General features: G+C 40.5%; 1 protein-coding gene across 3 annotated transcripts in view; it reads left to right on the top strand.

Annotated features, from left to right (window-relative positions):
- Nucleotides 1–16,344, top strand: part of ttc17 (tetratricopeptide repeat domain 17) — a 114,144-nt gene that overhangs the window by 21,959 nt on the left and 75,841 nt on the right. For all 3 annotated transcript variants that reach the window (XM_078549564.1, XM_078549563.1, XM_078549562.1), the window contains exons 3-10: nucleotides 893–1,062; nucleotides 2,359–2,470; nucleotides 3,652–3,783; nucleotides 6,172–6,281; nucleotides 9,710–9,857; nucleotides 12,913–13,052; nucleotides 13,596–13,756; nucleotides 14,291–14,403. In XM_078549564.1, the coding sequence (XP_078405690.1) occupies nucleotides 893–1,062; nucleotides 2,359–2,470; nucleotides 3,652–3,783; nucleotides 6,172–6,281; nucleotides 9,710–9,857; nucleotides 12,913–13,052; nucleotides 13,596–13,756; nucleotides 14,291–14,403 (1,086 nt within the window). The remainder of the gene's footprint in view (nucleotides 1–892; nucleotides 1,063–2,358; nucleotides 2,471–3,651; nucleotides 3,784–6,171; nucleotides 6,282–9,709; nucleotides 9,858–12,912; nucleotides 13,053–13,595; nucleotides 13,757–14,290; nucleotides 14,404–16,344) is intronic.

Raw genomic sequence — 16,344 nt, 5'->3', positions numbered from 1 at the left:
AGATCTCATGAAAAGGAGGAAAATCTATTATCAAATTATAATCTTGAGCATATCAAATCCGTCGAGGTAACAAATTTGAGATCCCACTGTATGACATGAAGGAATGCCACATTTGGGGCATCAGTTGTCAAATGCATCACTTCACAGGAGATTGAGACATTTTTGGTGAAGCCACTGGCTCTTAAAATCATCAGGATGGAACCTGGTGATGTGTTAACATGGGTAAAATGTTTGTAACCAAGGTTGAAAGTAGGATGACATGTCTCGCAAATATAAGAAAAGGTCCATTGAGCAGCCCTGGTTGTGCGATTATACACACTACTTCCCAGCAAACCAGCTTCAGTCTGTAATGTTGGGAACAGAATATCAGTTCATTTCATCTTCCTTTAAGACTTGCTGAATTGACGTATGTGAACAGAGTATTTGAATGAAAAGGAAGAGGAAGATTGCTACTAAATCAAAAGGAAAAATAATCTAACAGAAGTATCTTCGTCATTTTTGTTTAATTCTTTGTTAATTGCAAGCTTCCATTTCTGACACCAAGTTGGCAAAACACTCACTAAGCAAATTGTGACAAAAGCTGTTTGGGGAACATGAGTGTTTGCACTCATTTGATTAGTAAAAGAACAATGCAGATTCCAGGAAAACTTAAACTTGGCTACTATTTAAGTTGCAACCAAAGATTATTATCAAGTCCCATTGATTCCAGTTATGCATTAGTTAAGAATTATGATATAACTTGTTCTATCTTTAAACAATGACCTTAATTAAGGTGGTGTGTCTTTATTGTGGAACAATTTATCCTCGGTAATGTCATGTTCAGATGGAAAAAGTAGTCTTAAAGCCTTGTCTTTGACCACTAAAAATATTAATTCATCTTCTCTGTACACAGAAACATTTAGTAGCTCAGAAAATTCATATAGAAGAAAATGAGGATCGAGACACAGGTTTGGAACAGAGACACTACAAAGAGGACTCTGACTGCATTAAAGCCAAAGTGCCCCTCGGGGACCTCGATCTATATGATGGAACATACATTTCTCTCGAGAGCAAGGACATCAGGTTATCTCCCCTGCCATTGTTGTGTACCATTCACCAGATTATTTTTTATTTAGCGTCTGCATAGTCAGAGCCAAGCAATAGCGCTGTCAGTGGCGAGGTGTAGTTCTTTAATACCTCCTTTAATTCACTTGGTGGTGAAGTCCAAGGTAGCAATCCACCTCCAAGGCACTGACCATCACAAACAGTTCAGAGAATAGTTTGCACTGACTAGTGCCTTGTATCTGCCATTTCTGCTCTCATCACACCAGAGCTGTAGTGACGTCCATGTCCATCATGAATATGAGTACAGGAGTAACTCCAAAGGGAGCTCTGAAGATCAATACCTGGGTCGTGCATTAATGATATGTGGGAGGCACTTGGAGAAGGGAATAGTTTGCTTAGTGCCATTCAGCTAGGGCTATCATTTCCTAACTGGTATCCAGCTCCATCCTTGGCTTTGATTTTCTAGCATTTCTTATGGAAATTATCCCTTTTGTTAAACCAATCCCAAACCAGTTGGTGAAGAATGAAGCTAGACATGAATGCTTTTCTTGATGTTTATTCACAGATTGCAGCATAACATGTTTGCCTCTGCCTCTCCCACCTCCTAACCCAGTGACCCAGCAGTTTCTCTTTATACTCTTCTGAGTAACAATAAAATAAAATACTGATTAATCAAATAAACCAATTAAACATATTGATAGCCTCTTAAAGGGGCAAGATTATCTTCATAAGTGCTCTAGGTATTTAATTAAACAGTGCCCTTCACCTTTGTATCTTAACAGCACAATTAACATACAATTAAAACCTATTGTGTTCATGATGACATTAGAGTTGTTGCCTGATGCAGAAGAACATCTGAATAGTTATAAAAACAGAATTACCTGGAGAACAAAAAAAAAGTAATTATTCCTCTTTTGAGGTGCAATTCCACTGCTTTGGGACTGTAAAGGCACACCTCAAGAGTCGACTGAGTTATATATGACAGGGATTGATAGGTACTGCAGACTTTGAACTTAAATCTGCACTCACTGAATTGTGAAATCAATACTTCACGAAAAGTAATGACTAATTTATGTGAGGGCTCTAATTCTTTGTGGATATTAATTTATAAGTTTGCAACTTGATTTTTAAACGGGCGTTTTCTTGTTTTTTTCCCCCCACACATGTATGCAAAATTTGTCTGTGGGTATTTTTTGTGTGTATATTATGGGTATCTGTATTTTTAAACCAATTTGCCTTCCAGTAGTTTTTTTTTAAGCATTGCTACAGCTTATTGTAAATTGCAGAGATTGACACATTGTTCTTTTCTTGTAGTCCTGAAGAATACATTGATGCAAAAGCCCCATTACCTCCAGACCTAGAAACACCAGACTGTACAAAAACGATGGAGCTTCCATTTAGTATTCATGCCTTTCAGCACTTGAGGGTAAATGCTTTGTTGAAGATTAATTTGATCAGGATGGGAATTGCACTTAAAATAACACTCTTTCTTAATTGGTTAAAACCCTAACTTCTGATAGGTTACTTTGGAGGTGGCCTTTTTAAAATTTTAATTGTTCCAAAGTAAATAAAAGGCAACAGTGATTTACATTTATTTAGTACGGTTCATGTAAAAATAAAAAACCTAATTTCTTTGCAGGAGGGAAATAGAGACTGAGCAGGCAGTAAGGAGTTTATGGGGAGGATGAAGAGAACAGTTGAGAAGTGTTTTAGTAAAGTATGAAAGGATGTAGCCGGACAAAGTGACACTTTGAATCTAAGCCTAGAAGTGGACTGGATCAAAGTTCTGCTGAGCCATAGCTACCTCAAAATTCTGCCTTTCAAGCTATAATTCATTGTATGCACAGTCTGAGGATATGGGGTAGACCATTTAGGACTGAGATGAGGAGAAATTTCTTCACCCAGAGAGTGGTGAGCCTGTGGACTTCGTTACCACAGAAAGTAGTTGAGACCAAAACATTGTATGTTTTCAAGAAGGAGTTAGATATAGCTCTTGGGGTGAAAGGGATCAAAGGGTATGGGGAGAAAGCGGGAGCAGGCTATTGAGTTGGATGATCAGCCATGATCATAATGAATGGCAGAGCAGGCTCGAAGGGCCGAATGGCCTACTCCTGCTCCTAGTTTCTATGTTAACAGGTAGTCTTGTACCAATAGTTACCAGTCTAGAGCATTGTACACTGCACAAATGAACAAGGAAAGCCATTAACATCCTATCGCTTACTGTACATGGTGCAAACCAATTTAGACTTTAAAATATCACAACAGAACAAATTGGTTTTAGTAGAAAATGTGCAATTTACACTTTTTAATGCTTCAAAGTTTTGGGATTTGAAAATTGAAATGACTAGCAATAAATTAAAAACAAAAACAAAAATACCTGGAGGAACTCAGCAGGTCTGGCAGCATCTGCGGAGAGGAGCACAGTTAACGTTTCGAGTCCGAATGAAAGTTCTGTTGAAGGGTCATTCAGACTCGAAACGTTAACTGTGCTCCTCTCCGCAGATGCTGCCAGACCTGCTGAGTTCCTCCAGGTATTTTTGTTTTTGTTTTGGATTTCCAGCATCCGCAGTTTTTTGCTTTTAGCAATAAATTAAACTTTGTTTCTAGGGTATCCAAGAACGAATTAATCTTACAGCACCAGTATTATCAAAAGAGGATCCTATCTTTATCAGCTTATCAAGAAGATTAGGTCGAAGTATTGAAGAAATAGGGCATAGAATTAATGCGGCCTTGATGAAGGTACAGTTTACATTTTTTATTCTTATTTAGCTATCTGTCTTTTATTGGCTGTAAGTGTGTGAACACAGTTATTGTAAGGTGTGCGTGTGCTCCTCGCAATGCACCTGTTATGACAAAGCAATTTGGCCTATCTTGCCAGCTCTTTGAAAGGGCTATCCAGTTATTCCTATTCTCCTGCATTTTCCCCATAATACAGGTACAATATCTCAAATCTGGCTATCCGAAAACCGACAATGTCATAAAACTTTCATTTTTTTAAAGCTGCCATTCGCAAATTTTCACTATTATTAGATGAATAAAATCATTTACCAGCTTGTTTGGCGAGGTGCTGTATTGGCATAGTGGGGCGCCAACTAGTTATTGACTTTGTGTGCCTGTCTTTTCCCGCACTCTGAGTGGTCCGAGTGACCCTTGGCACAGACCACCCGACCCGAAAACTGGCAGGATCTGAAACCCGGCCTGTACTTGGTTCCATGGCTGCCAGTTTTGAGACACTGTATCTATATTGCAAATTTTTCCCCAATCAAGGTTTTTATTTAATTCCTTTTGAAAGTTAGCATTGAATCAGCTTCCACTACCCTTTCAGGCAGTGCATTCCAGGTTATAACTTGTAACCATCTCCCCAATGGTTCTTTTGACAGTCACTTTAAACCTGTGTCATCTGGCTACTGATCCTTCGGCTACTGGAAGCAGTTTCTCATTATTTATCTATTAAAACCCTGCATGATTTTGGACATCTCCATTATATCTCCCCTTAGCCTTCTCTGCGCTAAGGAGAACAACTTAAGCTCCTCTAGTTTCTCCACATTAGAGCCGCATCCCTGCTATCATTCTAGTGGGCCTCCTCAGTACCCTCCCTAAGGTTTTGACATTCTCCCTAAAGTGTGGTCCCCGGAATTGGGCACATTATTCCAGCTGATGCCAACCTAATAATTCATGAAGTAAAAGAACCACTGGGGAGGTAATCACTTTTTCTTTAATGTGAGACATGATCTGGAATGCGCTGCCTAAAAAGGTGGTGGAGAAGCAGATTCAATACTAATTTTTAAAGGGAATTAGGTCATTTGCTTAATTTTGTACTCATTACTTCTATTTTTAAAGCCAAGGATCCCATATGCTTTTTAGCCCTCTTTGTTACTTCATCAAATAACTCAATCAAGTTATTTATTACTACATAAATGTGACAATTAACAATATGCCTTCTTGGTACCTTATAAAATGAATAAATCTTTAAATTGCAATGTCTTGTGCAGTGTGTGTAGATTATTTTTCTACCACATTGAACCTCAAGCAGGTGCCTATTGTGTAAGATGTGACAAAGCCATTGCTGTGTATCAGAAATAAAATATCTGGTACCAGTTAGTTGCTATCCATTTATGAATTGGAGACGCACTAAAGTACTTGGTTACATAGTATGTCCAAAACGTTCATTGGAATGAGACCCAATTGTGATTTGGGATCACATGCACAACTGCAGTCATTTTGATCGTATTACTTCATACCTAATTGTATGTTAAGTTATCCCTCCATTCACCTGTTCTAAGAGGGAGAGTTGAAAAAAGCTTTGGTCTTAGAAACTTCCAGTGCTGATCATTTTCAGTAGCTAAACTCAAAGGAGAGGTTTTTCTTGAAGTAATATGGTGAAGCAAAATAATTAATTGATATTTTTGATGGCATTCTCGAAGGAAAAGTGCAATAAATATTTGTGATTTTTAAATTAGTTTCTGTAATTTTAATGGAGTTTTCGAAACCCATTTTCACTAACTGTATTTGTAAGTTGAATATCAATTTAATCAACAGTTTCTCTTCAGTCACATAATAAGTTGTGCAAAATTATATTGAAAGGAAAATTTAAGCTTCATGGAAAAACAAATTAATTTGCCTTGTTTATGTGCATATAAATTGTATTGAATAGAATGTAACTTTGTGCCTTAAAAACATTTTGAAATCTGCTATATGCATACATCACCAAATTGTCACATCAGTTCTAAATCTGCTATCCAAATAAAGCTAAACTGCTCCAATTATTTCTACTTGGGTCTGAGGTCTGTAAAACATGTTGACATTTTATTGATCTAAAAGAATTTGATCAATATTCCTTTTAAATTTATACTGTTCGCAAACCGAAGTAAGAATTATTAGACCAGTGTATCTTTACGTGAATAATGGATCTGAATTGTTCAGCCATTAATAGTTAAGTGCAGTAATTGCAAAGTTCACATCAGTCAGTAGGATTTTAATGCCATACTCTGAAGGTTTCAGTGAGTATAAAATCGTTTATTGGGTTAAAATGCCAGTTTTCAGGTGTCCACATCTATACAGAGCAGAAGTCCTATCAACTGCTGTTAATCTATTACTTTTATTATTACAAATTTTCATTGATTTTAGAATACATCATCGTGGGTGCTGTATAACATGGCTTCCTTTTACTGGAGGATGAAGAATGAGCCATACCAGGTGGTTGAATGTGTCATTCGAGCACTGCATTTTTCTCCACGGTAAGCTCTCAGAAACCAAGTGAGAAAACATTTGTGATACGAGAAACCAAGCACCTACAGTGTTTCTCCTGGCATCCTGGCCAATATTTCACTCTCAATCAAAGTTTGTTTTTTGTCTGATTTGTCTTTTGTAAAAAGGCTGCATAGTTTATCAATATTTGTGGCTGCAATTTAAAAAAAAAAGTAACTGCAATTTAAAAAGAAATTGGATGCATAATGCTTTGGGGGCAACCTGTGTAGGGTGATGAGATGCTGTATACATACAAGCTATTTCATTTATGGCAGTAGACAGCAAGTAGGCTGACTAAATGCAGTGGGGTAGAAGTCATGCTTTAGCCCTACAAAGCTCTGGTTGGACCATGGCTAGAGCACTGCGAGCAGTCCTGAACACCACAGTGGCCTTGGACAGCGTGCAGAATAAATTTACCAGAATGACACCTAGACTCCAAGGCTACGAGGAGAAATTAAACAAACTTGGGTTGTAATCCCTGGAATTTAGAAATTTAAGGAGTTGTTCGATCAAAGTTTCCAAGATATTTAAAGGAACAGAGAGGGAGAAACTACTGCTGCTAATTGGGAGTCTAGGAATAGGGGACATAATCTAAAAATTACAGCCAGATATTTCAGGAGTGAAATTAGGGTATGCTTCTGCACACAAAGGGTGGCAGAAGTTAGGCCCCTCTTCCACAAACTACAGTTAGTGCTAAATTAGTTGTTAATTTTAAAACTGATTTTGTTAGCCAGCGATATTCAGGGAAAAGGCAGGCATATAGAGTCAGGTTGCAGATCAGCTATGATCTCATTGACTGGCGCCAAAACAACCTCAAGGCACTAAAAGGCCTATTCCTGTTCTTTATTGTCAATTTTGAATTTGAACGCTCTAGCTTTTAGTCCTTTAGTACAGCAAAGATGACATCAGTTATAAACCTTTTTGATCATGAACTCAAACTCTGGAACAATATTTTATTTTGTTAATGGTTGTTCTGTCAATGCCAGTCCTAGGAGAGAACCACATTCTGTTTTTCAGAGCAAGAACCCGTCTTATCATGAGGGAGATGGAAGGGTAGAAGCCATGTGATGTTGCTATCATTAGGACAATTGTCTGCGGATGAATTTTATTATACATTTCATCACTTTTTGTCTGCTAGAGCTAAGTGTTAAACTTATGCACAGGAGCCACCTGCCATGTCTGATTCTGCCGCCTTAACTGTGTGGTGTCCAGATCCACCCTATGATGGCATCCTTAAAAGATTCAAGTGCAGCAAAATCGGATTACTGTACTCTCCTAGGTTTGGTTGCGTTCTATGCACGTTGAATGGTCCAACTGTGAACTTGCCCAATAAAGCCTGCTTGCATGTAATATCAATACATAAAGCATAACCTAGAACTTTTACATTTTAGAAAGATATTCAATCAAGGAGTATTGGAAGCAGCAGCAAAGTCATTAATTTTGTATCCATTCATTCATTGTTGAATAAAACCTGTTAATAGTTTGGGAGAACGCAGGCAAACAACTTAATTATACAAGTTTCTGTTTCTTTACTGTCGGTATAAACTTGGTAAATGATCGCAAGTGCTTGTGACATTTCTTGTAAAAATTAATTACATCAGAAGTTCTCAACTGGAGGTCTGCAGCCTTTTAGGGATCTGTGAGAAGATTTTAAGAGTCAAATCAGCAACTTTCGAGAATCTTTTTTTTAAAAAAAAGAAGTCCCATTGTGCAGTAAAAATTCTGCTGCACCATCCCTAAGCATGCATAAGGAGTATATTTGTCAAATCTGCACGCTCCCTGCATAGGGAGAAGCATAGGGTGACAGAAAAGTAAAAAGAAATGTGTTGGAACTGCTGCCACTATATTCGAGCAGCGGGAGATCCTTCTCCCCCAGATCTATTCGTGACAGTTGGCAGTGGGTTCTTTTCCTGGTAGGGTGTATACTCTCCTGTCTGTCATGTTTAAATTAGATAAGCAGAACAACAAATTGTTGAGATGCGATGTTTTTTTGTTTGGAGTAATGGGTCAGCAATTAACCAAAAAGTGTTGAATGTTTGACAGACTTCACCTCCCGCTCTTTGTGGCTCATCGCTGCTTATCTGTGGCACCTGTTTACAGAGTTGAGCACGACCCAGTGGCTGATGAAACTAGGAACATAGGAACAGGAGTAGGCCATTGGGCCTGCTCTGCCGTTCATTTAGGTCGTGGCTGATCATCTATCTCAACACCACTTTCCCACGCTATCTTCATATCCCTTAATGTCATTAGTCTCCAGGAATCTATCAATGAACATGCTCAATGATTAAGCTTCCACAGCCGTCTGGGATAGAGAATTCCAAAGTTTCACCACCCTCTGAGTGAAGAAATTACTTCTCATCTCAGTCTTAAATGGCCTACCCCTTATTCTGAGATTATGTCCCCTGATTCTAGACTCACCAGTCAGGGGAAACATCCTATCTACATCCACCCTGTCACACCCTGTAAGAATTTTGTAAGTCTCATTGAGATCACCACTCAATCTTCGAAACCCTAGAGATTACAGGCCCAGTTTCCTCAATCTTTCCTCATAAGACAATCCCGCCATCCCAGGGGTTAGTCTGGTGAACCTTCGTTGCACTCCTATGGCAAGTATGTCCTTCCTTAGATGAGGAGACCAAAACTGTACACAGGACTCCAGGTATGGCCTCATCAAGGCTCTATACAATGCAGTAAGACATCTTTACTTCTGTACTCAAATCCCTTTGCCATGAAGGCCAACATACCATTTGCCTTCTTTCCTGATTGTTGCAATGCTAGCTTTTGGTGACTCATGAACAAGGCCCTTTTGAACACAACGCTTCCCAACCTCTCACCATTTGAGAGATTTTCTGTTTTTTCTCCCAAAGTGGATAACTTAACACTTACTCACATTATATTCCATCTGCCATGTTCTTGCTCATTCGCTTAGCCTGTACAAGTCCGCTTGAGAATGCAAGATCCTCCTCACAACTTACATTCCCACCTAGTTTTGTGTCATCAGCAAATATGGAACAGTCACCTGCTCCCAACAGGAGCTCAAGGTCTAGTCCCAGGTGTATCACTCATGCGAGGTGCAACAGCCATGAAAGTTGATCTTTTTTGAATTTTAAAAAAAATGCACCATTTTGGATTGGGAAGTGAATTTGGAGCATAGGTGCATGTTGTACCTGGTGATCCATCTGAGTTTCTCTTGGTGTGCTGATTTTTAGCATAAGATAGAAGCCACTCTGTAGCAGCAACTAATTTTATATTAAGCCAGCAAAACAGAAATAATAGTAAATATATGTTTAATTGTATAATTTTTATACTGAAAAACAACTTGTTCCAGGAAATTTTTATGATGCGGGGAAGGGGTTCCCAGAAACAGCAAAGTTGAAAACCCTTATATTACAGTGTGTGTGTGTATTTTTTTAAACAGGCAACATAAAGATATAGCATTGATGAACTTGGCCAATGTCTTGCACCGAGCCCATTTCTCAGCAGATGCAGCCATATTGGTTCATGCAGCACTAGATGTATCCACTGACTTCCTCACCAGCCATTATACTCTTGGAAACATTTATGCAGTAAGTATGCTGAATCTTTTCTCTGGTCAATTTTGTTTCCATTCTTGTTAGCGTGTGCAACAACTTTTTTCTTTACATTATTGTCTAACATTTCTGTATATGTAACAGTCATATTAGAATATTGCTGAAAAGAGAGGCATGCCACCAAAGCTTTTCGTCTCGCAATCATCAGGACAAACAAAATTTCTTGTGATTGTCCTGATGAGTGCAAACTGAAAAGCTTGATCATCATGTCTCTCTTTTCAGCAATATTCAAGTTCTGTAATACCATGCAACAGTCATATTAGAGCTAAAAGGGAGGATGTTTGCTCTTGTGGGGGAGTCTGAAACGAGAGGACACAGTTTAAGAACAAGAGATCTTCCTTTTAAGAGGGAGGTGAAGAGAATTTATTTTCTGAGGGTCATTAGTCTGTGGAATTCTCTTAAAAACAAAAAGCTACTGCGGATGCTGGAAATCCAAAACAAAAACAGAATTACCTGGAAAAACTCAGCAGGTCTGGCAGCATCGGTGGAGAAGAAAAGAGCTGACGTTTCGGGTCCACATGACCCTTCAACAGAACTGAAGTATAGTTAGGAGAGAGGTGAAATATAAGCTGGTTTAAGGAGGGGTGAAGGGCCCCCTCCCACAACTCTTTCTCCGGTACATCGATGATTACTTCGGTGCTGCTTCATGCTCTCGTCGGGACCTGGAAAAATTTATTAATTTTTCTTCCAATCTCCACCCCTCCATCATTTTCACATCTCGAGCATTATGATCTAACCAGGGTTGTATTTTTCTAAATTTCCCAGCATGCTTGTGGAAATGGACAGGGCAATTCTGCTTGTCCAGATAAAAGTAAAAATTTCAAGTATGAACTTCATGACATCTGATGTATTGCCCCTCACATTTTGCATTTTAGGCATCTGAGAATGGGAATTTAACTTGTCAGGTTCTTCCCTCCCTCCCTCTCCTCCCCTTTATCCCACTGGGCTACCTTCACTTTTTAATGGCTCTTTGGTCCCTGTGACTAAACATTTAAAAATGTTTGGAACTTTTGTTTCTTCCCATCGCACCTGTCTCTCTCCCCATCCTCCCCAAAACTAGGATTCAGATTCTGGCCATCTAATTGTATGCAGTGCTACCAGATCAACCTTTGTTGGTTTTTACATATAGGGCGAAATTGTCCCAGATTTGCACTAAGTGCAGTAGCGGGCGGGTAAAATGATGCTTTACCCACCGGCCGCAATGGCAGTATTGTCCCAAACCCGTTGCATTAACTATGCATCCTAGGATACACGCCGTTTCGATGGCGGGCAGGCTTCAATTTGCCTGCGATGCCGTCACCTTGCCGCTTCATCACGCCAGGCATCACATTTAAAGTAAAGCCGCGCTCAGTGCTTCCAGCCCAGGACTGCAGCAAAGAAGCCATAGCCCCAAAAGGCTATGGACTGCCCTTGAGTGCCTTTTGGAGCCCCGGCTCTGGCTGCAGGAGGAGCAGCTACATTACCGCTCTGGCTTGGTAGGTGATGGCAGTGGTGATCAATGCCAATGTTGCACAGAAGAGGTTGGCCATCCAATGCAGATAGAGGATGAATGATCTCATCCATGCAGCCAGGGTAAGGCAACCATCTCATCACTCTAAACTCTCACACTCAAGCCCATCACACATTCACTGGCATCTCACTCACTCTCAGCTCAAGGGACATCACCACCCATTCTCTCTCTCACATCCTCACATGCCCATCTGGCTTCACCTCCCCTGAAGACTGCCTCCTCAGCCCTCACCATCTTGAGGCCACTTGCATGGATTGACATGTGCCCCCACACACACCCCCCCTTCCCCCGTATAGCCCTAGACCTGCAACCTCTTCCCTTGCCTGTGGCCACCTCTCCCCCTTTCCCAAGCAATCCCTTACCTTGCAGCCATTGAAAAGCCCCCCACATATGGCTGACCTGGTAGGTAGGGACCTACCCATGAGCCTTCCTAAGTGTGATGTGGTGCTGCCTGTGAAGCCTGGCGTTGATGACTGCGAGTGCTGCCCGAAGCAAGGTTGGCAAACAAATCTTGAAGTCCCGAGTGAAGTGCAGCCTGCCAAATGCACACCTTATATATGCTGTTGTGAAACACGGCGTGTTTTCCCACCAACGTGGGCGGACGATCAAGCCGGGGCGGGATGAGCCCGATGGACTGACCTTAAAATGATTTGCTGACGTATTACAATGAGGCTCCCGAAGGCTGATGGCGGGGAACACAGCCTGCCATTGGTGGGCGGAGTGGACAATCACAAACTGGTTTCACAATGTTGTGAAACCGATTTTTGGCCTTCTCGCTGTATTGTCCGCTCGCGCCACCCAAAACACCCTGCACCGGCGGGCATGGAAAATCCTGACCGTAGACTATAGAGAATGTTATCTGCTGCATCTAAGCCTGTTTAAGATGCTTTATTTGTTTTAAAACCAGAAAAGCAATTGATCTGTTGTGGCAAGTTAGATTTTAGAAAGTACTGAAAAAAAAATTCTCAGTAATGCGGAATATGTTTCAAAGATCTAAACTATTTACAACTGAGTGGAATAATTGTCATACAGCATGTATATTAATAAATTACATTACGCCTCATGCTGTATCAGTGTAATTCAAAGCCATGTGTCTCGTAAATACAATTAGCACTCAGTGTTGCGCACCGTCACACTGGTGAAGTATCCGTCATGCGGAGAGAATGCCAAAGGTCCAAGAAATCCTGATTTGGATGTTGTAAGTAAAACCACCAGACATTATTATTTGAACAATGTTACTTGTCTGCAATACAACTGTGTAGATAGCAAATCTACCAATGTAGAACCAGCAGATGACATAACAGAATTGTTTTTTTAAAAAAATTTCCAAATGATTCCAACAGCCATCTTATTAAGTAGGGAATCAATGCCCAAAAGTGGAGGATTTTTGCGTTATCTGGTACCATCAGCAGTGTCAAGCGCCATGCGCCCAAGTATGGCATATAGCATAGGATGGTTTCTCAAATTAAAAGCTATCTTAATTTTAGATAGAAATTTGCAATTTGTACCTTTCTTTTCCAGATGTTGGGAGAGTATAACCATTCAGTACTCTGCTATGATCAGGCATTGCTTATAAGGCCAGGTTTTGAACATGCAATGAGACGGAAGCATGCTGTCCTGTGCCAGCAGAAACTGGAGCAAAAACTGGAGGCACAGCACAGGTATGGTTGGATGTAGGAGAAACACAGTTACAGTTTTGTTTTTAACATGGAACCATAGATTAGTAGGCCAGAAGGAGGCCAGTGGGCCCAGAGTCTGTGCCAAACCTCACAAAGAGCAATCCAGTTAGTTCCACTCGCTTCTTTTTCCACATATTCCTGCAGTTTTTTTTCTCCTTCAAGTATTTATCCAATTTTCTTTTGAAGTCAACAATTAAACCTGCTTAACACCATAAAATTCAATGCTGCTTTTCATAATTCATGCAAGTAACTCTAGTTGAATAATAACCTTCCTTTATGTTTTAACTAAAAAATGTATCCCAAGGACAGTTATGTGAAAAATGTAGTGCTGAAGCATTATTAGTGAGTCATTTCAGATTTAATAAAATAGTCTTGTGCAAAGATATTTTACAGATACAACTCAGGGATAATGTTGAGTTGCAGTGGAACTAAATTTACATGTTTGACTCCTAACTTCATCCCAGTTTAACTCTTTTTTTTAACCTTTGCATTAATGGGACCTATTGTGATGTTTCATGTATTTAGATCTCTGCAGCGAACGTTAAATGAACTGAAGGAGTACCAGAAGCAGCATGATAATTACCTGAGGCAGCAAGAATTGCTGGAGAAGCACAAAGTTATGCAAGATGAGCAGCTGCTGAGAAATATAATCCATGAAACACAAATGGCTAAAGAGACTCAGCTAGGTAAATTTTGGTGCAAGATGTAAAACAGCAATGTTGGAAACTTCATTGTACTCAGCGGACTGTTTTAGCCACTGCCTGTAGTTACATGGTTATTTTGCAGGTAAACATGTAGGCATAAGAGAAGTAGTCAATTTAAAACAATTTTTTTACAATAATTTTGAATTCATACATCGCCTTTTGGAATAACTTCAATATTGTCAGTTTTGTTCAAGGTCATTGATAGCAAAGATGATTATTTTATGAAGTAATATAATATAGGAGCCAACATCTTTAATCTGTAAATCCTTATTGAGAACAGTTCTGCATGTAATTGTTCTATTTCCTTGTCATATTAGCCAACAAATTATCCAACTTTTAAAGTAAGTAGCTTAGTAGTCATAGCACTCCTTTCTAGAAATGGCCAGATGAGCAGTGTAGGTCACAAAATGTGCAAAACAGACTTTAACCTGTGATACTCCAAAATTGCAATTGGTTAGCAATTACTCAACAGTACAAAAAACGGATATTTAGGTTAAATTTGTGTTTTGTTTTTAGGAAACCACCAGCTTTGTCGCTGGGTTAACAAACAGCAAATTTTACACTGCCAGTGGGATCGTCCTGTGCGCTATACCAGAGGAGACCTATTTGATACAGTAGAGCATGTACAGGTATAAAATAAAGAAAACTCGCAATTTAGACAATTCATGTTTGGTACAAGATGAAAGCAATTTTGGCACATCTTAGAATGCTTTGATGTACCTGTTCATTTTCAGTTCACTCCCACTGCAGCCAACTCCTCAACCCATTGTAAGACTAGGAAATTCCAGGGTCCTAGGGCTCTCTTTACAACAACCCAGTAGTTATGGTCACCATTAAAAAGCTACAAGCTTTTTCATTTCAGATTTATTTAATTAATTATCTTTAACCTCCCTAGCTGCCATGTGAAATTTGAACTCATGTCCCCAGATTATTAATCCAGACCTGTGGATGACTCTTCTGGTAACAACCATTATGCTACCATGGTGAGCTAACCATCAGTGCTCACCATTCATTTGGTTGTGCTATATGCCATAGGTTAGAACCATTTAATCTGTATTCCTGCTGTTTATTTCTCTTCCTTAATCTCTAACCCTTTCATTGGCTTTTTAAAAATTCGTTTTATGGGTTGTGGGGCGTCGCTGGCTAGGCCAGCATTTATTGCCCGTCCATAATTGCCCTTGAGAAGGTGGTGGTGGTGGTGATCTGCCGTCTTGAGCCGCTGCAGTCCACGTGGTGGAGATACACCAACAGTGCTGTTAGGGAGGGAGTTCCAGGATGGTGGTTAATGTGAACAAATCATCAGCCCAACTCCTTAACCTACAAATATTAATACGTACCTTGGAATTAGGAGCAGGAGTGGGGCCTTTTGGCCCTTGAGCCTGCTTTTTTTTTAATGCATTCAGAGGATGAGGACTTCGCTGGCTGGGCCAGCATTTATTGCCCATCCCTAGTTGCCCTTGAGAAGGTGGTGGTGAGCTGCCTTCTTGAACTGTTGCAGTCCGTGTGGTGTGGGCACACCCACAGTGCTGTTAGGAAGGAAGTTCCAGGATTTTGATCCAGCGACACTGAAGGAACAGCGATATATTTCCAAGTCAGGATGGTGAGTGACTTGGAGGGGAACTTGCAGGTGGTGGTGTTCCCATGTATCTGCTGCCCTTGTCCTCCTAGATGGTAGTGGTCATGGGTTTGGAAGGTGCTATCTAAGAAGCCTTAGTGAAATCCTGTAGTGCATTTTGTAGATGGTGCACACTTGCTGTTGTGCGTCGGTGGTGGAGGGAGTGAATGTTTGTGGATGTGGTGCTAGTCAAGCAGGCTGCTTTGTCCTGGATGGTGTCAAGCTCCTTAAGTGTTGTGGAAACTGCACTTGTGCAGGCAAGTGGGGAGTATTCCATCACACTCCTGACTTGTGCCTTGTAGTTGGTGGACAGGCTTTGGGGAGTCAGGAGGTGAGTTACTCACTGCAGGATTCCTAGCCCCTGACCTGCTTTTGTAGCCACAGTATTTATATGGCTAGTCCAGTTCAGTTTCTGGTCAATGGTAACCCTCAGGATTTTGATAGTGGGGATTCAGTGATGATAATACCATTTAATCTCATGGGGCAATGCTTAGATTCTCTCTTGTTGAAGATGGCCGTTGCCTGGCACTTGTGTGGTGCGAATGTTACTTGCTACTTGTCAGCCCAAGCCTGGATATTGTTCAGGTTTTGCTGCATTTGGACATGGACTGCTTCAGGTCAAATATGGGCAAGGAAACCTCCTGCTGATTACCATGTAGTGCGTTCCCTCAGCTGATGAATCAATGCTTCTCCATGTTAAGCACCACTTGGAAGAAGCACTGAGGGTGGCAAGGGCACAGATTGTACTCTAGGCAGGGAACTTCAATGTCCATCACCAAGAGTGGCTTGATAGCACCACTACTGACCAAGTTTGCCGAGTCCTGAAGGACATAGCTGCTAGACAGGCTCTGCGGCAGGTGTTGAGAGAACCAACAAGAAGGAAAAATGTACTTCATCCTCACCAACCTGTCTGCCGCAGATGCACCTGTCCATGACAGTATCGGTAGGAGTGACC

Source organism: Cetorhinus maximus, chromosome 9, assembly GCF_964194155.1.
Source record: "Cetorhinus maximus chromosome 9, sCetMax3.hap1.1, whole genome shotgun sequence".
Lineage (NCBI taxonomy): Eukaryota > Metazoa > Chordata > Chondrichthyes > Lamniformes > Cetorhinidae > Cetorhinus > Cetorhinus maximus.
This window is presented reverse-complemented; position numbering and strand designations above follow the sequence as displayed.